Source organism: Piliocolobus tephrosceles, chromosome 17 (genome assembly GCF_002776525.5).
Source record: "Piliocolobus tephrosceles isolate RC106 chromosome 17, ASM277652v3, whole genome shotgun sequence".
NCBI classification, from domain to species: Eukaryota; Metazoa; Chordata; class Mammalia; order Primates; family Cercopithecidae; genus Piliocolobus; species Piliocolobus tephrosceles.
Genome location: NC_045450.1, coordinates 51,363,420 through 51,382,718, shown reverse-complemented (window position 1 = coordinate 51,382,718; position 19,299 = coordinate 51,363,420). Strand labels below are relative to the sequence as shown.

General features: G+C 44.7%; 2 protein-coding genes across 3 annotated transcripts in view; one reads left to right on the top strand and one right to left on the bottom strand.

The window, feature by feature from the left end:
• Window positions 1-41: 41 nt before the first annotated feature.
• On the bottom strand, window positions 42-13,561 carry LOC111541317 (chemokine-like factor). 2 transcript variants are annotated; one of them, XM_023210105.1, is made up of 4 exons: window positions 13,307-13,561; window positions 7,764-7,922; window positions 2,901-2,996; window positions 42-228 (listed from the first exon to the last, which is right to left on the bottom strand). In XM_023210105.1, exons 1-4 carry the CDS (start codon window positions 13,382-13,384, stop codon window positions 103-105), a joined length of 459 nt encoding a protein of 152 aa, XP_023065873.1. In that variant the 5' UTR covers window positions 13,385-13,561; the 3' UTR covers window positions 42-102. The 2 variants fall into 2 exon arrangements, with proteins under 2 accessions (XP_023065873.1, XP_023065874.1); XM_023210106.1 differs by lacking the exon at window positions 7,764-7,922 and having other exon boundaries at window positions 44-228; window positions 13,307-13,536.
• A 2,455-nt stretch (window positions 13,562-16,016) lies between these two features.
• The window catches only part of TK2 (thymidine kinase 2), a 43,147-nt gene continuing 39,864 nt past the window's right edge, over window positions 16,017-19,299 (top strand). Inside the window, 2 exon segments of the mRNA XM_026456496.2 lie at window positions 16,017-16,182; window positions 17,085-17,116. Of these exon segments, the coding sequence (XP_026312281.1) occupies window positions 16,059-16,182; window positions 17,085-17,116 (156 nt within the window). The 5' untranslated portion in view covers window positions 16,017-16,058.

Below are 19,299 nucleotides of genomic sequence, written 5' to 3'. Positions count from 1 at the left end.
TTCCTCCAGCTCCTATACTGAGTTAAAATAACTGCAGAAAATATGTGGAAGAATACAGAAATATGTTTAATACTTAGTATCAAACTAAAAAGTAATATAAAATTACAAAACTTCTTTATTTTCATGCACAGGCTTTTTCTGGTAAGGACCGCTGGGATTGAACAGAAGCTTCCGGTAAATAAGGGCCCCGTCGGCAAGACAGCACACTGCTGTCACAAGTGCAAACACCTGGAAAGAAAGACACGCGTCACTGCCGTAACCATGGCCCCTACTCCTGTCATTCACACAAATTTTAAGTGGTCTGCCCACCAGATTCCTCTCTTGCTAGGGTACTCGGATTGCTCCCTGTGCTTCACCTAATACTAACATGGAGAGACTTCAGAGATCATCTTATTCTCTTCATTGCTTTCTAAATACTTGCCTATAGAAAGAGAAAAGATCATTTAAGGGAGCAGAAAAATAATGAAGCAGTGTGGGCTCTGAAATTCATACTTGTTTGCTTTTATCTCTTGACCTGCTCTTGCATGTATTCTTTTAAGCCCTACAGAGGATATTTAGTTATCAATATTTCTAACCTCAGTGTTCAACTCTTTGACTTATCTACTGACAAACTCGATAGAAGAAAAGGTCAAAGTTAACACCAGCTCAGTATTAAATCATGGGGACTGCAGCTCCAGAAAACTGAATGATGTTTTAATCAGTTTAATAAGATGATCCAAAGTGAACTCTCAAAGGCTAGGTTACATCTGCTTAAGGGGTGAGATTCTAAATGGGCCTTAAGAAAGTAAAATTGAGATAAAAGCAATAAACAAGAACACGGGGGGACCTTCAGACTCTCTGATGGCTATCTGAGAGCTGGTGCCTGGTGGGGGAGGGGGATGCCATTCCTTGCATGCTGTTTGGTCAGCTTCATCCAGTGGTTAGGCAGTTTGGTTTCCTGGCTCCAGACATGGCTCTCACAGTCTCCTTTTCCAACCAGAGTCTGAAGCCACTGCCTCCTAGGTTCTGACCACACTGAATACCTCCTACCAATCTTTTCATGACTAGCACTCTGTACACTATTATTGGCTCCTCTACCTGGAAACTCTTCCCTTTTTTCTCCTTTATTCTCAGCAAACAGCAATTCCACTGCCAGAGAGGTAGTTTCCTCTTTTCTGCACTCTGCAGCTCCCTGTCAACAACTTATATACAGCGGTTTCCACTTGTGTCTCCTGTGTTAGGTTCTAAGCAACCTGGCTCACACTCTAGTCAGTGCTATCTGAAAGCAGCATAATGTGAGTCACCAATGTAACACAGCCACATAATTAAAGATTTTTTAACAGCCACATTCTCAATGTAAAGAAAAAAATAAGTCAGCCAGGCGTGGTGGCTCCCGCCTGTAATCCCAGCACTTTGGGAGGCTGAGATGGGCAGATCACGAGGTCAGAAGATTGAGACCATCCTGGTTAACACAGTGAAACTCCATATCTACTAAAAATACAAAAAATTAGCCGGGCGTGGTGGCAGGCACCTGTAGTCCCCGCTAGTCGGGAGGCTGAGGTAGGACGGTGTGAATCCGGGAGGCGGAGCTTGCAGTGAGCCGAGATGGCACCACTGCACTCCATCCAGCCTGGGTGACAGAGCGAGACTCCGTCTCAAAAAAAAAAAAAAAAAAAGAAAAGTCATAGATTTTAATATATTTAGCTCAGTATATCTAAAATATTATCATTTAACATGTAATCAACAAATTTATTAACAAAATATTCTACCATCCTTGTTGGGGGTAATAAATCTTTGAAATTCAATGTGTATTTTTATGCTTACAGCTGATCTTGATTCAGACTAGCCACATTTCCAGTGCTCAGTAGCCCCATTGCCTAGCAACTATGGTTACCATACTGAACAGCACAACTCTATATTTTGTCAGCCCCTGCCAAAGTATACTTAAGAAATGAGTAAATTAATGAACGAGTAAAAAAGTGAATGAAAGTAAATCCTATGCCTGGTCCCTCCTCCTTCATAGTAGAAAGATGTGTATTATCTTCAAAAACAACTGGGGGAAATTGACACAGAGCTATCTCATTTCTAGAATAATTCTGACTCCTCATGAAGTTGCTTTGGGCCTAAGGGAGATGAAAATCATGGGTTCTGACATATATGGCTGAGAACTCTCCTAAGTGACCCATACTATGAAAGAACATGGAAGTAAGAAGATTTATTTAAGAACTTTCTAATTCAATTCTTTAGGTCAGAACCTAGAAAAGCTAAGTGATTTTGAACCTTGTATGAGAAATCTCAGAAGAATATCAGATAGAACTATAACTAAATTACCTGAGTCATTTTCTGGCTTGCTTTCTAGGATGAAGTCTGATGGAATGGATCTGCTTCTCTTCAAGCAGTGTTCAAAATGATCCTTTAGTTGCAAGGTGCCCTGCCAATGTTTCCTTACTGTAAGGACATCATCTATTATATTCTATCTGAAGGATCTGAACAAGAAATAACTGAGCTTAAAACAGTCTGTCTCATCTTAACAAGTGGTATGTATCCTTTTCTATAAAAGGGAGAGCTATGAAACTCATCTATCTTTTTGTTTTGTTTTGCTTGGTATCAGGTTTCTTAGAGCCAAGTGCTGTAACTGATTCCAGTAGCTTTTGTTGGTCTAGTCTAGCCCTACGTACCTATAAGAAATCTGTAGGAACCTCTTTATTGGGTTAATTCTGCTTCTACTATAAAATCATACTCCTTCATGTTAATCAGGGCAAGCATTCACAGACAAAAATATTGAGCCACTAGGCACTGTATATTAGCCTAAGAATCTCAAGGATGAATACAGTATAGCTTTCTACTCTTACATCTGTTTTCCAAATAAATTTGCATTCTGATAAAACCTGAAGAAAGAAAGCAGAAAGACTTCCACTTACCCCTCCACCAACTGTCAATGGTGTGGTTTCTGGTATCAGAGCCAACACAGATACGATGAGCATGAATACTGTTGTTACCAGTGAGTTGATAATATCCTAAAAACACACAATAAAGCTGAGTCTTACATGAAGACTACCAAGCAATGCTAAATAAAACAAAACAAAACAAAACAAAAGTCAGCAGGCCGAATGCACTGGCTCCCGCCTGTAATCCCAGCACTTTGGGAGGCGGACAGATCACCTGAAGCCTGGAGTTTGAGACCAGCCTGGCCAACATGGTGAAACCCCGTCTCTACTAAAAAAACAAAAATTAGCCGGGCGTGGTGGTACATGCCTGTAATCCCAGCTACTCGGGAGGCTGAGGCACAAAAATTGCTTAAACCCGGGAGGCAGAAGTTGCAGTGAACTGAGATCATGCCGTTGCACTACAGCCTGGGCAACAGAGTGAGACTCTGTTTCAACAAAAGGAGTCAGCTTCCTAAATATTTTGAAAGTTTCATTTTATTAAACAAATTCATTTAGCACGTATCTTTCAGGAAACCAAAATGTCACAGTAAAATGATACCTAGATAGTATCTGGTCTATAATGACACCTAGTGGTTTTCTTTTACCTGTAATATGCCAATCTTACTTAAAAAGCTTTTTATTTCTTTTTTACTTAACATAAATGTAGTTGGAGGAAAAACTCATCTGATTAGGAAATAAAGTAGATGATGTATTATGTAGACAGTTTAAGGTAGAAGGGGTGCCATGGGAAGTAAAACTGCTCATTTTTAATAACATAAGAAAATGCAGAGTAGTCTACATTATATATCAAACTTTAAGTTACTAAAAATGCAATTAATGCTGGGCGCTGTGGCTCATGTCTGTAATCCCAACACTTTGGGAGGCTGAGGCGGTTGGATCACCTGAGGTCAGGAGTTCAAGACCAGTCTAACCAACATGGTGAAACTCTGTCTTTATTAAAAAATACAAAAATTAGCCAGGCATGGTGGGGGGCGCCTGTGGTCCCAGCTACTTGGGAGGCTGAGGCAGGAGAATTGCTTGAAGCCAGGAGATGGAGATTGCAGTGAGCTGAGATTGCACCACTGCATTCCAGCCTGGGTGACAGAGCGAGACTCTGAGACTCAGTCTCAAAAAAAAAAAGGCAATTAATAAAACTTAAAATAGCACACACTTAGGAGAAAGTGGTAATTTTCAGGAAATCCCCACAGACATCTCTATGCAATGGATGACCAATTATGCTATTATTGCTGATGATACAGCGCATTTGCTTAAAACTTTCACAAAGTAAAAATTAGTTTCATTCTTAACTGTGATGTCAAGAAGTGCAATTTTACATTTTTAAAATGGATGTGTAGTGTGGGAAAGGTAAACTGTCTACTTGAGAAAGGTTATGTATGTTTGCAGATAACCACAGGCAGGAAGGAATAACACAAATAGCAAACTGCAAAACTCTGGTAATTTAGAAAAGCAATTAGAAAGAAAGTAAGAAGAGGTTCAATGGGGGCAGGGCAAGATCAGATATACTTACGAAGAAAAAAGTTATCATTTGTAGGAGACACTGAGACAACTATTCTAGGTTAACTCTCTTTTGTGTTGGATTTTTTGCTCTCCTTCAAAAGGCAACAGACCATACTCCTGCTTCAGACAGGCAGCCTGCCTCCTGTGAGCAATCTCGGCAAGTGTTTATAGATGGCTTTGGATCAAAGCAGTGTTCTGGGGAGGGCAGAGAACCACAGGGGGAAAAAAGGATATGCCTGCCCTGGAACACTAATGATCCTCAAGAGTAATTTAGACCATTTCGTTTATATTAAAAATGAAACATCTATATGCCACAGAGTAGAATGTAAACTTAATTACAAAAATAGGGATTTCAAAGGAATTCTGAGCCTATGCTTAGATACCACCTCAAAGCCATGGGGTGACTCATTTTTTTGTGTTTTCTGTCATTTGGGGCTCTTGGGGCGAACAATCAGAGAAGGCCTGCTCTGCAGACTGTATCAGGGACAACAACTTTGGGATAATTTGAGTGGAGATGACCAAGCCCTCTCCTAGTTAGCAAAGGCAGTGGCTAGCAGATGGAAGTACTTACAACTTACCTTTTCCCCACCTACAGATGAATTGGAACAGTCAGCCATCTCTGTGTCCTACACTTTAGGTAAGAGCCCCAGGCAACTTCTGCACCTGTGCTCTGGCTGCAATTCCGCTCTGCAGGGACCTCACTCTATTCATTACTTTTATTTGTCCCTGGCCATATTTCCTCAACTCAGAGATGACCCCTCTAGGTGTCTCTTTCCTTCCCTGCTCAGCCCCACAACTTTCCTGTCACTTGTCCACTTTAGGCAAACTCCTCTGGAAAAGGTCACCTGGGGGGCGGGGGAGAGAGAGAGAGACAGAGAGAGAGAGAGAGAGAGAGAGAGAGAGAGAACTTATCTTTCTGTTTAAATGTGTCCATTCTTCTTGAAATGTATTCCCGTCTTGGCTTTGGTGACACCAGTCTCACTTGGGTGCTCTCCTGCCTTTTCTGGCCACGTCTCATCTCATATGTTGGCATTTCCCAGTTTTACCTTTAGCTCTCTCTACACTCTTTCTGAGCCATTTTGGCCAGTCCAAGCTCAGTTAACATCACAAGGTGATGACTCCTTAAAGTGTGGCTCTAGCTCCTCTTAAGTTTCACACCATTTCTGAACATCTCCGTATGAATATCGCATGAATAACTAAAATCTAGTATTTATCAAGCTAAACTCATTACATACTGCTCTCCTGCACCCTTCCTTAAACATATTCTTCCTCTGTCAGTATCCTCTCAAGATATGGAGGCCGATCATCTGATCATGCCACTCTCCTACTTAAAAACCTCCAACAACTCCCATTAGGCTTTGGGTTAAAGTCCAGAGCACATAAACCCTTGTATGCCCTGACCCCATTGTCTCAAACCTCACTTTTGCCCGGGCTCTTGTTCACAACTCAATACCCAACCATTTAGATACACCTGCAGGTCCTGGAGGGTCATGCTCTTTCTCCACCTAGACCCTCACATATGCTGCTGCTTTTCTAGCAGAAAAGCACTTTCCCTTCCCTGTCTCAGTCATCTGCTAACTACGTTTCATCCTTCAGCCCTCAGTTTGGGCAGTTTTTCTTCACAGCCTACTGTGATCTGGTCCCTTTCCCTTGCTGGGTTGCATCCATGCCATCCTAGGTGTATATCTATCACAGCACCTATTCTCTGTGTTGCTTCCTGGGTGCATTTAAAGTCTCTGAGGTACAAGATTTTTGTTTTGTCTTACTAAAGAACCAATTACAGAATCTAGGATTAGCAAATACTTAACATTTGCTAAATAAATAATTTCATTAGACAAAGATCAGAAAGGATTCTGGGTTTCGTAATGGAGCAAAAACTTAGTTACCCATATAACACCCCATTTCTAAGAGATACAATATCAGTAAAGTTTGATCCTTAGAGATTTGGGGACTATTCCTTTTAGTGTGCTACATACAAACTACTCTCTCTCAGTCTATTCTGTTACACTCCCGGCTCTAGGTTTATTACTGGGACATGTAAGAAACTCCAAGGAATTATGTTTGGAGAAAAAGGCTAAAATGTGTTAGTTTTATTAAACTCTACAGAAGCTGTGAAGAGCAACTATGCAAGACAAAGAGGATGTGGACCAGTGTTCATTGTCTCCTTGAAGAAATATTTAGAACAATTTAGTTTAACCCTTTCTGCCACTAAATGAGGTCCGACTGAGGAAGACTTTGCACTCTGCTTTCCTAGACCTCCCTCCAAGAAAGTAGAGCCCCGAAGTGTAGATTAAATAGTTTTGAGAGGTGCTATGAATATCCTATTTCCCAGCTTTTCCCTTTGAGGACTTTTAAAAAGTTTATGATTTGCCTGAAATGCTTGCCACTGGCCTTGAAGGTGGTTCCAGAAGGTATCATTTAAAGGCATGCTTATGGTTTAAGAATAGCTCTGAAGTCTTTTCTTGTTGATATGAATTATCAGCTTAGATATTAGCACCATGGCATCCAAGAGGATGAGACCAGTGCAGCCGAGGAAGACATGGCAGCAATTAGTACAGCCAAAGAGGAGAAGGGCAGCAGGAGGGTTCAGGAGGGAGATCTACGGAGACAGGATGCTGGGGATGAGACTTGCAAGAGGACAGAGGAGAAGTCACTCAGTTTTTCTTAGAATCAGCTTCTAGTCCAGTCTGAGGGGCTGCATACATCTTAATGAATAACTTTAATCTGCCCAATTTGACAGTTTTCAGAACCATCTGGGCATTCCACTGGGCAGTTATTCCTAATAATATGAGTATGGCAGGTTGCAGTCTATATACTATGAAATATCAGAGGTGCTAACATTATTTAGTAATAACTACAGATATTTTCAAGTGAGATAACATTGTACGTTAGCTTCCTCAATTAGTTTGATTTTCCATTTAGTGGCCAAGGATGTGCAAGGATAGACACTTGTGTATCTCTTTCCATCTCGATCCCAATTTTGAGGCCATATTAACATGCATTCAAATAGGTAATAAAGATTAAGAAAGCACTATAATTTTATTAACATGGTCCTAAATTTAAATTTCTTTAGAAGATGTATCCAAGCAAATTCTAACAGAAGCGTCAGCCGAATCTACTGATAGATGTGCACAGAGAACGTATGCTCTGTGGCTGCCCTGCATCCTTAAGACCCTCTCCCAAGGCAATACAGGGCACACTAGCAATGGGTAGGGCTCCTCCTTCCTAAGCCTATCAGAGATTACCTTAAGGGTTTAAGAGAAACAAAAAACAGAGTTCATTAAAATATCTCATTATGGTAGGAAAAAGTAAAATTTAAGGATGAAACTGAACACTTACAAGCAAAGGCCAAAATAACCACTTCATTAGTCGATCAAGTCTGAGTATATATAAAAGTATGAAAAACAAAATAACGGTGACTTCAAATCCAGTGATAACAATATATGGTTCAGGGGCTTGTGCGATGATAAAAAAGGTCATAGATGTCACAGTTAGTGCCTAGAAGAAAAAAACCCATGATTTATTCAGTGACAACTGAATACAAATTTAAACTGTAAAAATGATAATTTCTAAAATAATAGGCTGGGCACAGTGGGTCAGGCCTGTAATCCCAGTATTCTGGGAGGCTGAGGTAGGAGGATTGCTTGAGGCTAGGAGTTCAAGACCAGCCTGGGCAACATAATGAGACCTCATCTCCAAATAAACAAAAATAACCAGATACTGGGGTTTCTGCCATACACACACACATATAAAACAGCCATGGCTAAAGTGTATGGATATTGACTTCTCTTTGTCTTTTAGAGGACTGGGTATTCCTCTCTATTTTAAGTCTAATTAATTATTCCTCTTGTGTTTCTGACACCATCACTTCCCACATCAGTTCTCTTGATCTTTTTCCACCAAATACCTCCATTCCCTCTTGTACTTTCAATCCATCCTCTGCTAGCTCCTTTTCTCATCATCCTAGAAACATCTCAGTTGTCTTCTGTTAAAATATACACACACATACTCCTTCCTTTTATCCTGCTCCCCACAGAAACCCTTGTTTTGTTTTCTATTGTTGTTATGCTTCCTCAAAAAGGCTGTATACTGGCTGTCTATAATTTCTTACCATCCATTTATCACTCCTTAATTCTTAACAATCTGGAGTCTACTGTCAGATTTAAACTTAGAATGTTGCCAGAAAAATACTGAGGAGCAAAGTTCAAAACAAATTGTCAGGGCAGGTGCAGTGGCTCATGTCTGTAATCCCAGCACTTTGGGAGGCCGAGGCAGGCGGATCGCGTGAAGTCAGGAGTTTGAGACCAGCCTGGCCAACATGGTGAAACCTTATCTCTACTAAAAATAAAAAAATTATCCAGGTGTGGTAGCAGGCGCCTGTAATCCCAGCTATTCGGGTGGCTGAGGCAGAATTGCTTGAACCCAGGATGTGGGGGTTGCAGCAGTGAGCTGAGATCACGCCACTGCACTTCATCCAGCCTGGGTGACAGAGCCAGACCCTGTCTCAAAAACAAAAACAAAAAAAATTGTCAGAGAAAAACAATTCTGACGTTTAATAGCTTTATTACCTAAGTACCACTTTTTATACACTTTTACCTAAACAATGCAATCAGAATCTATGCTATTTTAAGTGAAAAAAACAAAACAAAACAAAACAACTCTGAAATTTCTTCATTTCCAAATGAAGATACAGAACATGGCAATGTTAAGTGAAAAAAAATTAAGCTGGTGGGTCCCAGGGGAGTTCTGTCAATGTTCTTAGGAAGTAAAGCTCTCTCTAAAGCTCTGTGCTGTTGGTAAACGGTTTGGTTAAGAGTCTTCCCTGGCTAGACTTTTAAAATATCCTGTCAGCTGGTAACATATACATACTCATTTTAAGTCCATATAGGTTACTTATTTATAATTCTTCCAATTACTTTATTAGCATAATAATATTCTTTTAAACTTCTGAATTGGTCAGTTTGATTACTAATAGTTACTAAGTAACTTCATTCTTTATAATTAATATAATTACTATTAGCAACACATCATCTCCAACTACTCCAATTACTCTACTGGATCAAGGTCTTCAGCCCACAGATTATGAAATGAAGGGTCACTTTTTTAGTCCCTATCCTCTGTAACCTTTTTGCATCATGGTAATTTGCACTGGTGATTACTCCATTTCCTTAAAACTTTCTATGGTTTCTGTCAAACTGGGTTCTCCTGTGATTTATATTTACAGCTCTTACATCTTTCCTAAGCTCCTGGCCTTTGTTTCCAGTTATCTTTTAAATATCTCACTAATAGTATCTCAGACATTACCACTCTATGGATATTGCCTTTGCTAACATCAGGGATTTCAGAAATACTAAATTTAATGAATGTTTTTTTCTTTTTCCAGTACTTTGAGTTGCTGTTTTATAATGAACATTTTTCATTCCTTATCCTAGTGGACCCCTATGATGTTATTGCCATTGGCTGTCCTTCCCCTACTACTGTTTTCTTTTGGTTCCCGCGTCACTTCTCCGAGATTTTAAACCTCTGCTACTGTTCTCTCTTGGTGGGTTCCTCTCATTTTATTCACCCCTGTAAAATGCTGTCATTCTCATTCCACTCAATGAGTCTGGGTCTCTAACCCAGGTCCATTCCCCACATTTCACACCTAAGTAGCCATTTAGAATCCCTATCTGGATAACCTACAGGAATCTCAATTCACCATGTCTAAAGCTGAAATCCTGCCCCTTCCTCCTGGATTCACAACCTCAACTGGAGGTACCACAATCTACCTTATCACCCATGCCAGGAACCTAAGATCACTGTTCTTACCCATTCCCCAACTGATCAATAATCAGGTCCTGCTCACTTAATGCCTAAACATTTGGGGCACTCCCTCCTCTTCATCCTTACAACTACTGCCGTCAGCATCTTTTCCATGAACTATCATGACGAAATTTCTAACATGCAAGTTTGTTTACGGATTTCTTCATCTATTCAAAATTCTTCAGTGGCTCTCCAGGGTCTTTAGAATAGAGCCTGCTTCTCACCATGTTTTCAAGATCTTCCACAATTTGGCTCCTGTCTACTTCTTGAGAAAAGGCTTACTTCACAATTTATCCACATGAATCAAACTCCTGATCCTCTTTCCACATTTGCTTCATCAATAGGCTGTCTCATCTCAGTGGATGGCGACTCATCCTTCCAGTTGCTTAAACCAAAAACTTTAGAAGCTGTCTTGGACTCCTCTTTTGTTTACCCCACATCTGGCTCATCAGCAAATCTTGTTGGTGCTACTTTTAAAATATTATATTCCAAATGTGACCACTTCTTATTACTTGCTCTGCTACCACCAGCCACCATCATCATCTCTTGCCCAGATTACCACAATTGGTCTCTTTGGTTCTACCTTTGCCCCTGCAGCAATCCCCTTCTGTCCTTCCCTACGAATCTACTGTTAACATAGCAGCTAGTATTTTGTTTTTTGTTTGTTTGTTTTTGAGAGGGAGTCTCACTCTGTCACCCAGGCTGGAGTGCAGTGGGGTGCTTTTGGCTTACCTCAACCTCTGTCTCCCAGGTTCCAGTGATTCTCCTGCCTCAGCCTCCTGAGTAGCTGAGATTACAGGCACGTGCAACCACGCCTGGCTAATTTTTTTTTTTTTGTATTTTTAGTAGAGATGGGGTTTCACCATGTTGGCCAGGCTGCTGGAACTCATAACTTCAAATGATCTGCCTGCCTTGGCCTCCCAAAGTGCTGGGATTACAGGGTGAGCCACTGGGCCTGGCCTAGTATACTTTAAAAATATAAGTTAGATCATATACTTTACTTAAAACCTTCCTCATCTTCACTCACTCACCCCAGTCCAGTTACGCTGGTTTCCTTGCTCTTTCTTGATGCCTTCCCACACATTCCTGCCATAAGGCCATACCGCGATGGATTTTCTCTGCTTCAAACACTCTTGTTCCAGGTATTTTCATAGCTAACTCCCTCATCTCACTCAAATCTTTGATCAGATGTCATCTCAACAAAGCCTAGAATTCTATTCATTATTGCAACTTTTCTCTGCAACTCCCTCCCGGCCTTACAAACTCCCTTACCTGGCTTTTACTTTTCTCTTGTTCCACTACACATACCACCTTCTAGAATACTAAAATTTATTGTGTTTGCCTCCTCTGCCCTCCCATCCCAAGATGTGTACTCCATGAGGGCAGGGATCTTTGTTTTTTGTTCACTAGTATTTTTCAAGAGGCTGGAACAGTGCCTGGCACATGACATGCATTACACAGATTATTTGAATAAATGAAGTAACACTCAACTTCTTATATTTCTCTGCAGCAATTGTGCTATTTCTTGCCTCCATGCCTTTAGTCAGGTGGCTCTTAGATCCAACCCTAGATTGCTCTAGGAAGAGTTTTTTTCTGACACCTATCTCCTTGGTTAGACGCCTCACTTCTGTGTTCTATCTCCACCTTATCACGTATCTTAACTATCTGCTCATGTGTCCGTCTCATAACTAAACTGAAGAACTCCATGAGTCAGGGATTTTTGTCCTGGTTTGTCTTTGCTGTTCCAGCTCCTAGCCCAGAGTTTGGACCATATTAAGTATTCAAATGGTTTGTTGAGGAAATTAATATGTCAAAAACTAACCATTCTCACAGAACATGGTTCCCCCTTCAGTGTTCAAGATGTTTCCTTTTTCAGTGTTCAAGATCCCAGACCTTCTCGTCACTTTTGTCCTGAGTATTTACTCCCAATCAAAAGTTATTTCTCCTTCCCTCGACTCCAGAGTTGTTTTCTAAATCTCTTATGTATCTCAACTTACACGATATGAAAGCTACTTCTCACAATCACAGACTTTTGGTGTGGGAAGGATCTTATATGCACTTTGTTCAACCCACTCACCTTCAGTTTGAGTCTCCTTTATAACATCCTCACCAAGTGCTCACCTATGCCTGGTACTTTTGTCTGGGAATGCACTGCCTTCCCAAGTGGCCATTTAGTTTTGGGAGATCTCCCAATATAAGATGCCTCCTCACATTAATTGGAAATGTTTTCCTTGTAACTTTGAACTATCTCCATTTTGCCTCTCCCATGTCAACTCTTTAAAACTTAAAACAATTTATTTTTTCCTTCCCTTTAAGGTTTCTCTGTGAATTACTTCAATGATGAGTTTCTAGGATAGATTCCTTCAACTAGGACAGTTTCCACTTCTCTAACTAGCTAGGCCACTTCTCTCCAAATGATCAACTTTCTCCAAACTGTTCAGAAGCGACTGCAGTGCTACCCGTAGGAAGTCTGCTGCTAGAAACGAGCAGTTCTCTCTTTGTCCTGGTTCTGGGCTGTATCAGCCTTGAACTCAATCACATCAAACGTTTGTCTTATAGAAGTCCACATAACATTTACCGAAACCTCTGAGGCTTTTTTTTTTCCTTTCAAATCTTGTGGGCTTCTGAGAGGTGTAACTGCAGCTGTCTCACCTGGTAACTTTTAATTTAAAAAAAAGGTTTTGTTTTGTTTTGTTTTTGGTTTTGTTTTTAAAGAGACAGGATCTCTCTGTCGCCTAGGCTTGTGTGCAGTGGTGCGATCAAGGTTCACTGCAGCCTCGAAATCCTGGGCTCAAAAGATCCTCCCGTCCTGGCCTCCCAAAGTGCTGGGACCAAAGGTGTGCACCACGGCGCCCCGCCCTCTCTGGTTTTCATGAATGTGTGTCCCTAAACCCCCCTAAGGGGAGGGAGGACGCTGCCGTATCTCTCTCCTTCTTCCCTCACGAAGCCGTGCCTTGCCTTTCAATCGTGATCAAAGCGAAGTTGAAAAGCAAACAGGGCGTTCAAATGTGCACTTCATACCCACATCTCCCGCCCCCAGCAGCTTCAACAGCCTCCCGCCCTCCGCGGCGGGGCCTCACCAGCCGCAGCATCTTCACGTGTCCTTTCACACTGAAGCAGAAAGGGCGATGTTTTATTTTCGGCTGCACGTTATCCATCGCGCCTGCAGACCGAGCAGCCGCAGTTCTCCTTAACTCTTCTCAGCACGCTGCCTAGTAGTTTCTGCGCAGCAACAGCAACCGCCGCCGCAGCCAAGCACCGCCCTCCTAGACTTCTCGCCCAGCTGGACTTCCCGCTCTCCCGCGCGCATGCGCACGGCGCCGCGGTCGGTCTCGCGCATGCGCCCCCACGGCATCTCTGGGCCGGCCGCTCTGGCTTGTCCCGTGTTTCAGTTGTTGCGTAGTACATTAGCGGACCTAGAGCTGGGCACACGTTAGCGGACCTGGAGGTGGGCAGGCCGGCTAGCGCCCTGTTAGCCCGCCCTGTTCTGGCCTGGCGTTAATGACGGCAGCCCTCCAGCTTTCCTGAGGAGTCTTCCTGTCGGGAAGCCCTCCCAGGGTTGGGAGCAGAGGAGAGGGAGGGAGGTCTAGAAATGGCGGTCCCATCTCCCAACACCTTGGGCATCGTGAATATCACCTCCTTAAAGGGGATCTCCCTCGGTCATCCCGTGTAGAGCAGCCACCATCAGTTCTCAGCATTTATTGCTAGCTGACGTATATCATAAAAATACAAATTCTACGAAAGCAGGGACTGGTCTGCCGCTCTCCCTGCAGGGTCCAGGTTCTGGCACATAGTGCAGAATGTGTGCAGCCTCAGGTCCTATCCAAGCCCCCAGGGCATCACAGTCTGGACTTGATCTGCATATTTTTACTTTTGCCTCCCACTGGTACTCGTTCTTCCGTGGAACAGTCTGAGTCCCTTCAGATACTTCAATTCATGTTTTCTCAAGTGCTCCCATGAAGCCACCGTCTTGGGGCATTCCTTTTTAGGGATGGGAAATATGTCTCTCCTCTTATGTGATTTAAATTCTATCTTGGATAATTTGGCCATCACCCTACTTCATTTAGATCTGTTTGGATCCTGTCCATCTCAGCTTCAGTCCATTTCATTCCTTTAAATCTGATGAGCAGTTACCTCCAACAGCTTCATCACAAATCACTCACAAAAATGGCCTTAATCCTGAAGTTTATTTACGGAGAGCACACTTGCTAGGTGTGTGGCAGATATGCAGGAAGCACAAGATGAGGCAACAGATCTAGAGGCAAATGACTTCCTTCTCCCTGCCTAGAGGTGACTGCCAGTATCGTGCCCTCCCGGGAGAGGTGAGAAACCCCTCCACGCAAGCACTGAACTCTTCAGAGTCAAGAGTGGCAACAGCTCTGATTACTGGACCTGGGCCTGTTGAATTCTAATACACTGTGACTCCACATCTGGGCTGAATTTTTGCTGAGTATGATGGAATACACATGCTTCCTTCCTAGCCCCTACACGTCTGTCCAGTTGGAATATTTGGTTGCGTCCTCTGGAGGGATCTAGTACGTTTAGAGTCTAGACGCTGGAACTGTCAAACTTCAGAGCAAAGAGCTCCAGCTGCCAAGCAAGAGAAATGGGCTGGAATTCTAGCTTCACCCCTTAATGAATGCTTCTGATTTTTTTTTTTTTTTTTTTTTTGAGACGTAGTCTCTGTCACCCAGGCTGGATTGCAGTGGCACATCTCAGTTCACTGCAACCTCCGCCTCCCAGACTCAAGTGATTCTCGTGCCTCAGCCTCCTGAGTAGCTGGGATTACAGGCGTGCGCCACCACGCCTGGCTAATTTTTGTATTTTTAGTAGAGACAGTGTTTTGCCATGTTGGTCAGGCTGGTCTTGAACGCATGACATCAAGTGATCTGCCCTCCTCGGCCTCCCAAAGTGCTGGGATTACAGGCCTGAGCCACCGCGCCCAGCCGCTTCTGATCATTAAAAAAAAATTTTTTTTTTTTTTTTTTTTTTTTGGCAGGGGGAACGAAGTGTCCCTCTGTTGCTCAGGCTGGAGTGCAGTGCAGCGATCTCGGCTTACTGCAATCTCCGCCTCCCAGGTTCAAGCGATTTTCCTGCCTCAGCCTCCTGAGTAGCTGGGATTACAGGTGCCCCCCACCACACCCAGCTACTTTTTGCATTTTTAGTAGAGATGGGGTTTCGCCATGTTGGCCAAGGCTGATCTCGAACTTCTGGCCGCAGGTGATCCGCCTTCCTTGGCCTCCCAAAGTGCTGGGATTACAGGTGTGAGCCACCGCACCTGGGCCAAAAAATTTACTTTGTAAAAAGACTAGGCAAGTGCAGTAGTGAGAAGGGGGGAAAGAGTAGAACAAGGAATTATATCTGTTGCTTCTGACCATTTGAACAAGTTACCTAATTCTCTGAGGACAAGCTCGGAGAATGGGAGAGACAATATCTATATGCAGGGTTGTTGGGAGGAATAAGTGACATGAGTGTGTGCCAGGAGTCTGATTACAGAAGGTGTTCAATTAAGTAATATGCAATAATTAATCAACCCATCAGTCACTGGTATTATGTGCCATCCATCCTCCCAGTGTTGCCAAGTTATGGGTGCGTTCTGCCAGCGTCCTAGCAGTGGGAAGGCTTCTGGCAGCCAGCGGCGAACCTCTCCCTTCGAGTATTTCTCCTCTCGCTGAGAAGATGAAATGCGACCGGGTCTCTTTAAGGGCCAGGCGCCGGGATCCAGGCGGCGCGCAAGGGCTGGACGAGCAGTAGCCCCCGCGGACTCTCACAGGAAGGAAGCCCGGGCCTCTGGATCCACACTCCAGGGCCTCTGGATCCGCTCGCCCAGCTATGCTCCTGCGGCCGCTGCGGGGCTGGGCCGCCCTGGCGCTGCGCTGCTTTGGGCTGGGAAGCCCCGGGAGCCCGGCCTCAGGCCCCGGGCCGCGGAGGGTGCAGCGCGGGGCCTGGCCTTCGGGTAACGCGCGTCTTGGTCCCGCCTCCCAGGAGCCCCTATGTGCCCACCTACTCCCGGCGCCTGGGCTCCCGGAACTCCACCCGAGCCCGAAGCGCTTCCTCCGAGGCGCGGGTTTTCCTCCCCGGCTGTGGCGGGGGCGGGGGCGGCCATTGGCAGTTACCCGGGCGCTAGACCGCAGCGAGCGCGGGGGGCGATGGGGTTCTGCGCCCGGCTCTTGTTCTGGGATGGGAAGAGAGGCGTTAAAGAGCAGCCCAAACTCGGGTCTCCCGACCCATTTCCTGGCCCGATTCTTTCGGCCTTGAGGGCGATGGGGACTGGGAGCTGCCCTAAGCCGATTCTCCTCACACTCTGGTGCCAGCGTAGGGGAAGGAGGTTACGCCCCCGGCGCTCTCCTGCCCTCCCCGGGAGTGGGGACCCACTCAGAAACGGGTCACTCTTACACCCGGGTTCTGGTGTCCGCCATATGGCTGTTGAGAGAACCTCTTGCGGGGCGGATGGGTAGCGATGCCCGCCCTGGGCCTAGAGGAACACCTGCGTCCCAGGCCCAAACCCATGCCCGCCGCCCACTCTTCCCCGTACACCGCGAGTGGAGGCTGCTCTGCCTTTCCACTTGCTTAACACCCAGTCTGTGAAGATCTAAATAGATAACGTGGAAAATACAAAGTACAATGTAGTAAGTGAAAGAACTCGAGCACACTGGGGACCCATGCAGCCGCAGCCCAGGGTGGCACATCGGGAGACGGTGGTGTGCGCCTCCAACCTTGGAGGGCGCCCAAAATGGAAAATATTTTTAGGCCAGGGAGTGAGCATAAAAATTAGTGTTTTTGTGGTCATGTAGCAAATTAGGGCAGAGGAGAGTTATTTAAAAGGGAGTTTAAAAACTGATTTCCTTTCTTTTGTAGATAAAGAACGGGAAAAAGAGAAAAAATCAGTGGTAAGTCCCTCTTTTATGTGTACTGTCTAGGATAATATTTATTTTTTTGAAGAGGACAGAGAAAAAAGCAGAGTAAAAAGCAAAAATACAAGAGAATCTCCAGGGAGAAGGAAGTCTGTCACCCTCCCAGGAGGCCACCTCTGTTACCAATTTGTATCTTTCCCCAGAGTCTGCACAGGTAGGAGCACACAAGTATTTGTATCCTTCAGGTAGATTTGGTTAAAGCTTAAGGGATGATTGTGAAAGTATTGGAAAAACCCTCATTGTGTTATGGGGAAGGTCAGTTTCATCTTGGGTTGGGCAGCTCAGATGTGAGGGAAGTTCTGTCGACCACCACTCTCTCCCCCCAGTGCTGAGACTGGTGGGTGGGCAGGGGATCAGAGAGAAACCTTGAGGGTCCACATATGTGGGTTCAGTCATCAGGGTGGCTTTGAGATGCTGGCTCTGGGCTGGGGCTGTGACTAGTGTGAGGTTGAAGGTCAAAGGCGGGTCAGGTTGTTGTCCACTGGGATGTTGGGTGCTTTACTGGCTGGGGTAGGGAGTGATATTTTGGTCACCAACCAAGGCTCAATTCCTTAAGAGAACTGAAAGTCCCTAGCTCCTGTGGCTGGAAAGGGGGTGGCTAGGCAAGTGGTGGCAGGAGTACCGTGGCTGGGATCTGCAGAGGGTAGACAGTGTGGGCAGGCCCCCAGGGTGCTCAGGGTGATAGAGAGCTCTTGGGAAGTAATGAAATCACACAGAGAGGATTGAAATGCTTGAGATTTGTGGAAGTTTGTTGAAATTAGGAGAAGGATATGCCAGCAGGTGCCATAGAAGGGGAGGGAAATGCAAAGTTGAGCTGGATGGTAATTAATGTATTATTGTTTGTTTATATATTTAAGAGACAGGGTCTTGCTGCCTTGCCCAGGCTGGCCTCCAACTCCTGGGCTCAAGTGATTCTCTGGCATCAGCCTCCTGAGTAGCTGTGAGGACAAGTGTGAGCCACTGTGCCTGGCTATTTATTAATTATTGAGCTAGAATCGATGTGAGCTGGGCCTGTTCTCTGTGCTTTTTGGGTGTGGTTTGATGTGCCCCCAGACACACAGTAGCTAGTTCATAGAAAGTGGTATGGAGCCTGCATTCAGGCTCAGGACTGTTTGTAACCATTCAAGTCCTGTGAGCTCCTGTGTGGGAGGCACTGGGCTAGGACCTGGGGACCTGGCAGTCAAACAGCCCTGACATTTGGGAATCTGCGGTCTGTCTGATGGGAGAGGTCTGTCTGATGGGGGAGATAGCAGTAACTAGGAGAATGGTGGAACTAGAACAGCAGTGAGCATGGGGGCTGTGAGTAGAGGGGCTGATGACTGAGAGGAGCTTTGGGCAGCGCCTTATTGCCTGCTGGGAGATGGAGGAGAGTTTGAGGCAGGAATGTTGTAACAGGTACAAGTCACAGAAGAAAGAAAACCTGCAGGCCTGGGCATGTGGCCAGTCCCTAGAGAGGCAGCTGGGGAGGGCTGGGGGGTAGGTGCAGAGGGACTGTGAATAGGTCTTAAAACCCAGAGTCACTGAAGGGCTTTACCCCCACCCGGCACCATCCGGGTTGCCTCTCAGGGAGCGATGTGAGGGACCACGAGTGGAGGGCCCAGCTGGGCCAGACTGGAAGGAGAGAGACCTTAAGTAAACTAGAGATGGCACAGAGCCTGCAGCCGAGTGGGACAGCAGGGCCTAGGGGAGTTGTTGGTTGGTTGGCTGGTGTTGCTGGGTGAGGAGAGATGTCCAGAGTGTTGACAGTGGGTGGATAGTGCAGCCATCACATGGCACAGTTTACAATATCAAATAATTGAGTATCACAGCAAAATTTTTTAATGAAATAGCTGGAGAGAACAATATCCAACAGAGCCATGCCTAATGGCTCATACCTGTAATTGCAGCACTTGGGGAGGCCAAGGTGGGAGGATCACTTGAGCTCAGGAGTCTGAGACCAGTCTGGGCAACGTGGCAAAATGCTGTTTCTACGAAAAATACAAAAAATTAGCTGGGCATGGTGGTGTGCACCAGTAGTCCTAGCTACTTGGGAGACTGAGGTGGGAGGTTGTTTGAGCCTGGAAGGTCAAGGCTGCAGTGAGCTGTTACTGCATTGCTGCACTCCATCCTGGACAACAGAACGAGACCCTGTCTCAAAAAAAAAAAAAAAAAAAAAAAAA

Excerpts from the sequence above, each read along its gene's own strand:
- LOC111541317 (XM_023210105.1), bottom strand. The coding sequence starts at position 13,384 with ATGGATAACGTGCAGCCGAAAATAAAACATCGCCCTTTCTGCTTCAGT. Across the intron at positions 7,923-13,306 it reads ACGTGAAGATGCTGCGGCTG|GCACTAACTGTGACATCTAT; the intron begins GTGAGGCCCCGC and ends TTTTTCTTCTAG. Across the intron at positions 229-2,900 it reads CATTGACAGTTGGTGGAGGG|GTGTTTGCACTTGTGACAGC; the intron begins GTAAGTGGAAGT and ends CTTTCTTTCCAG.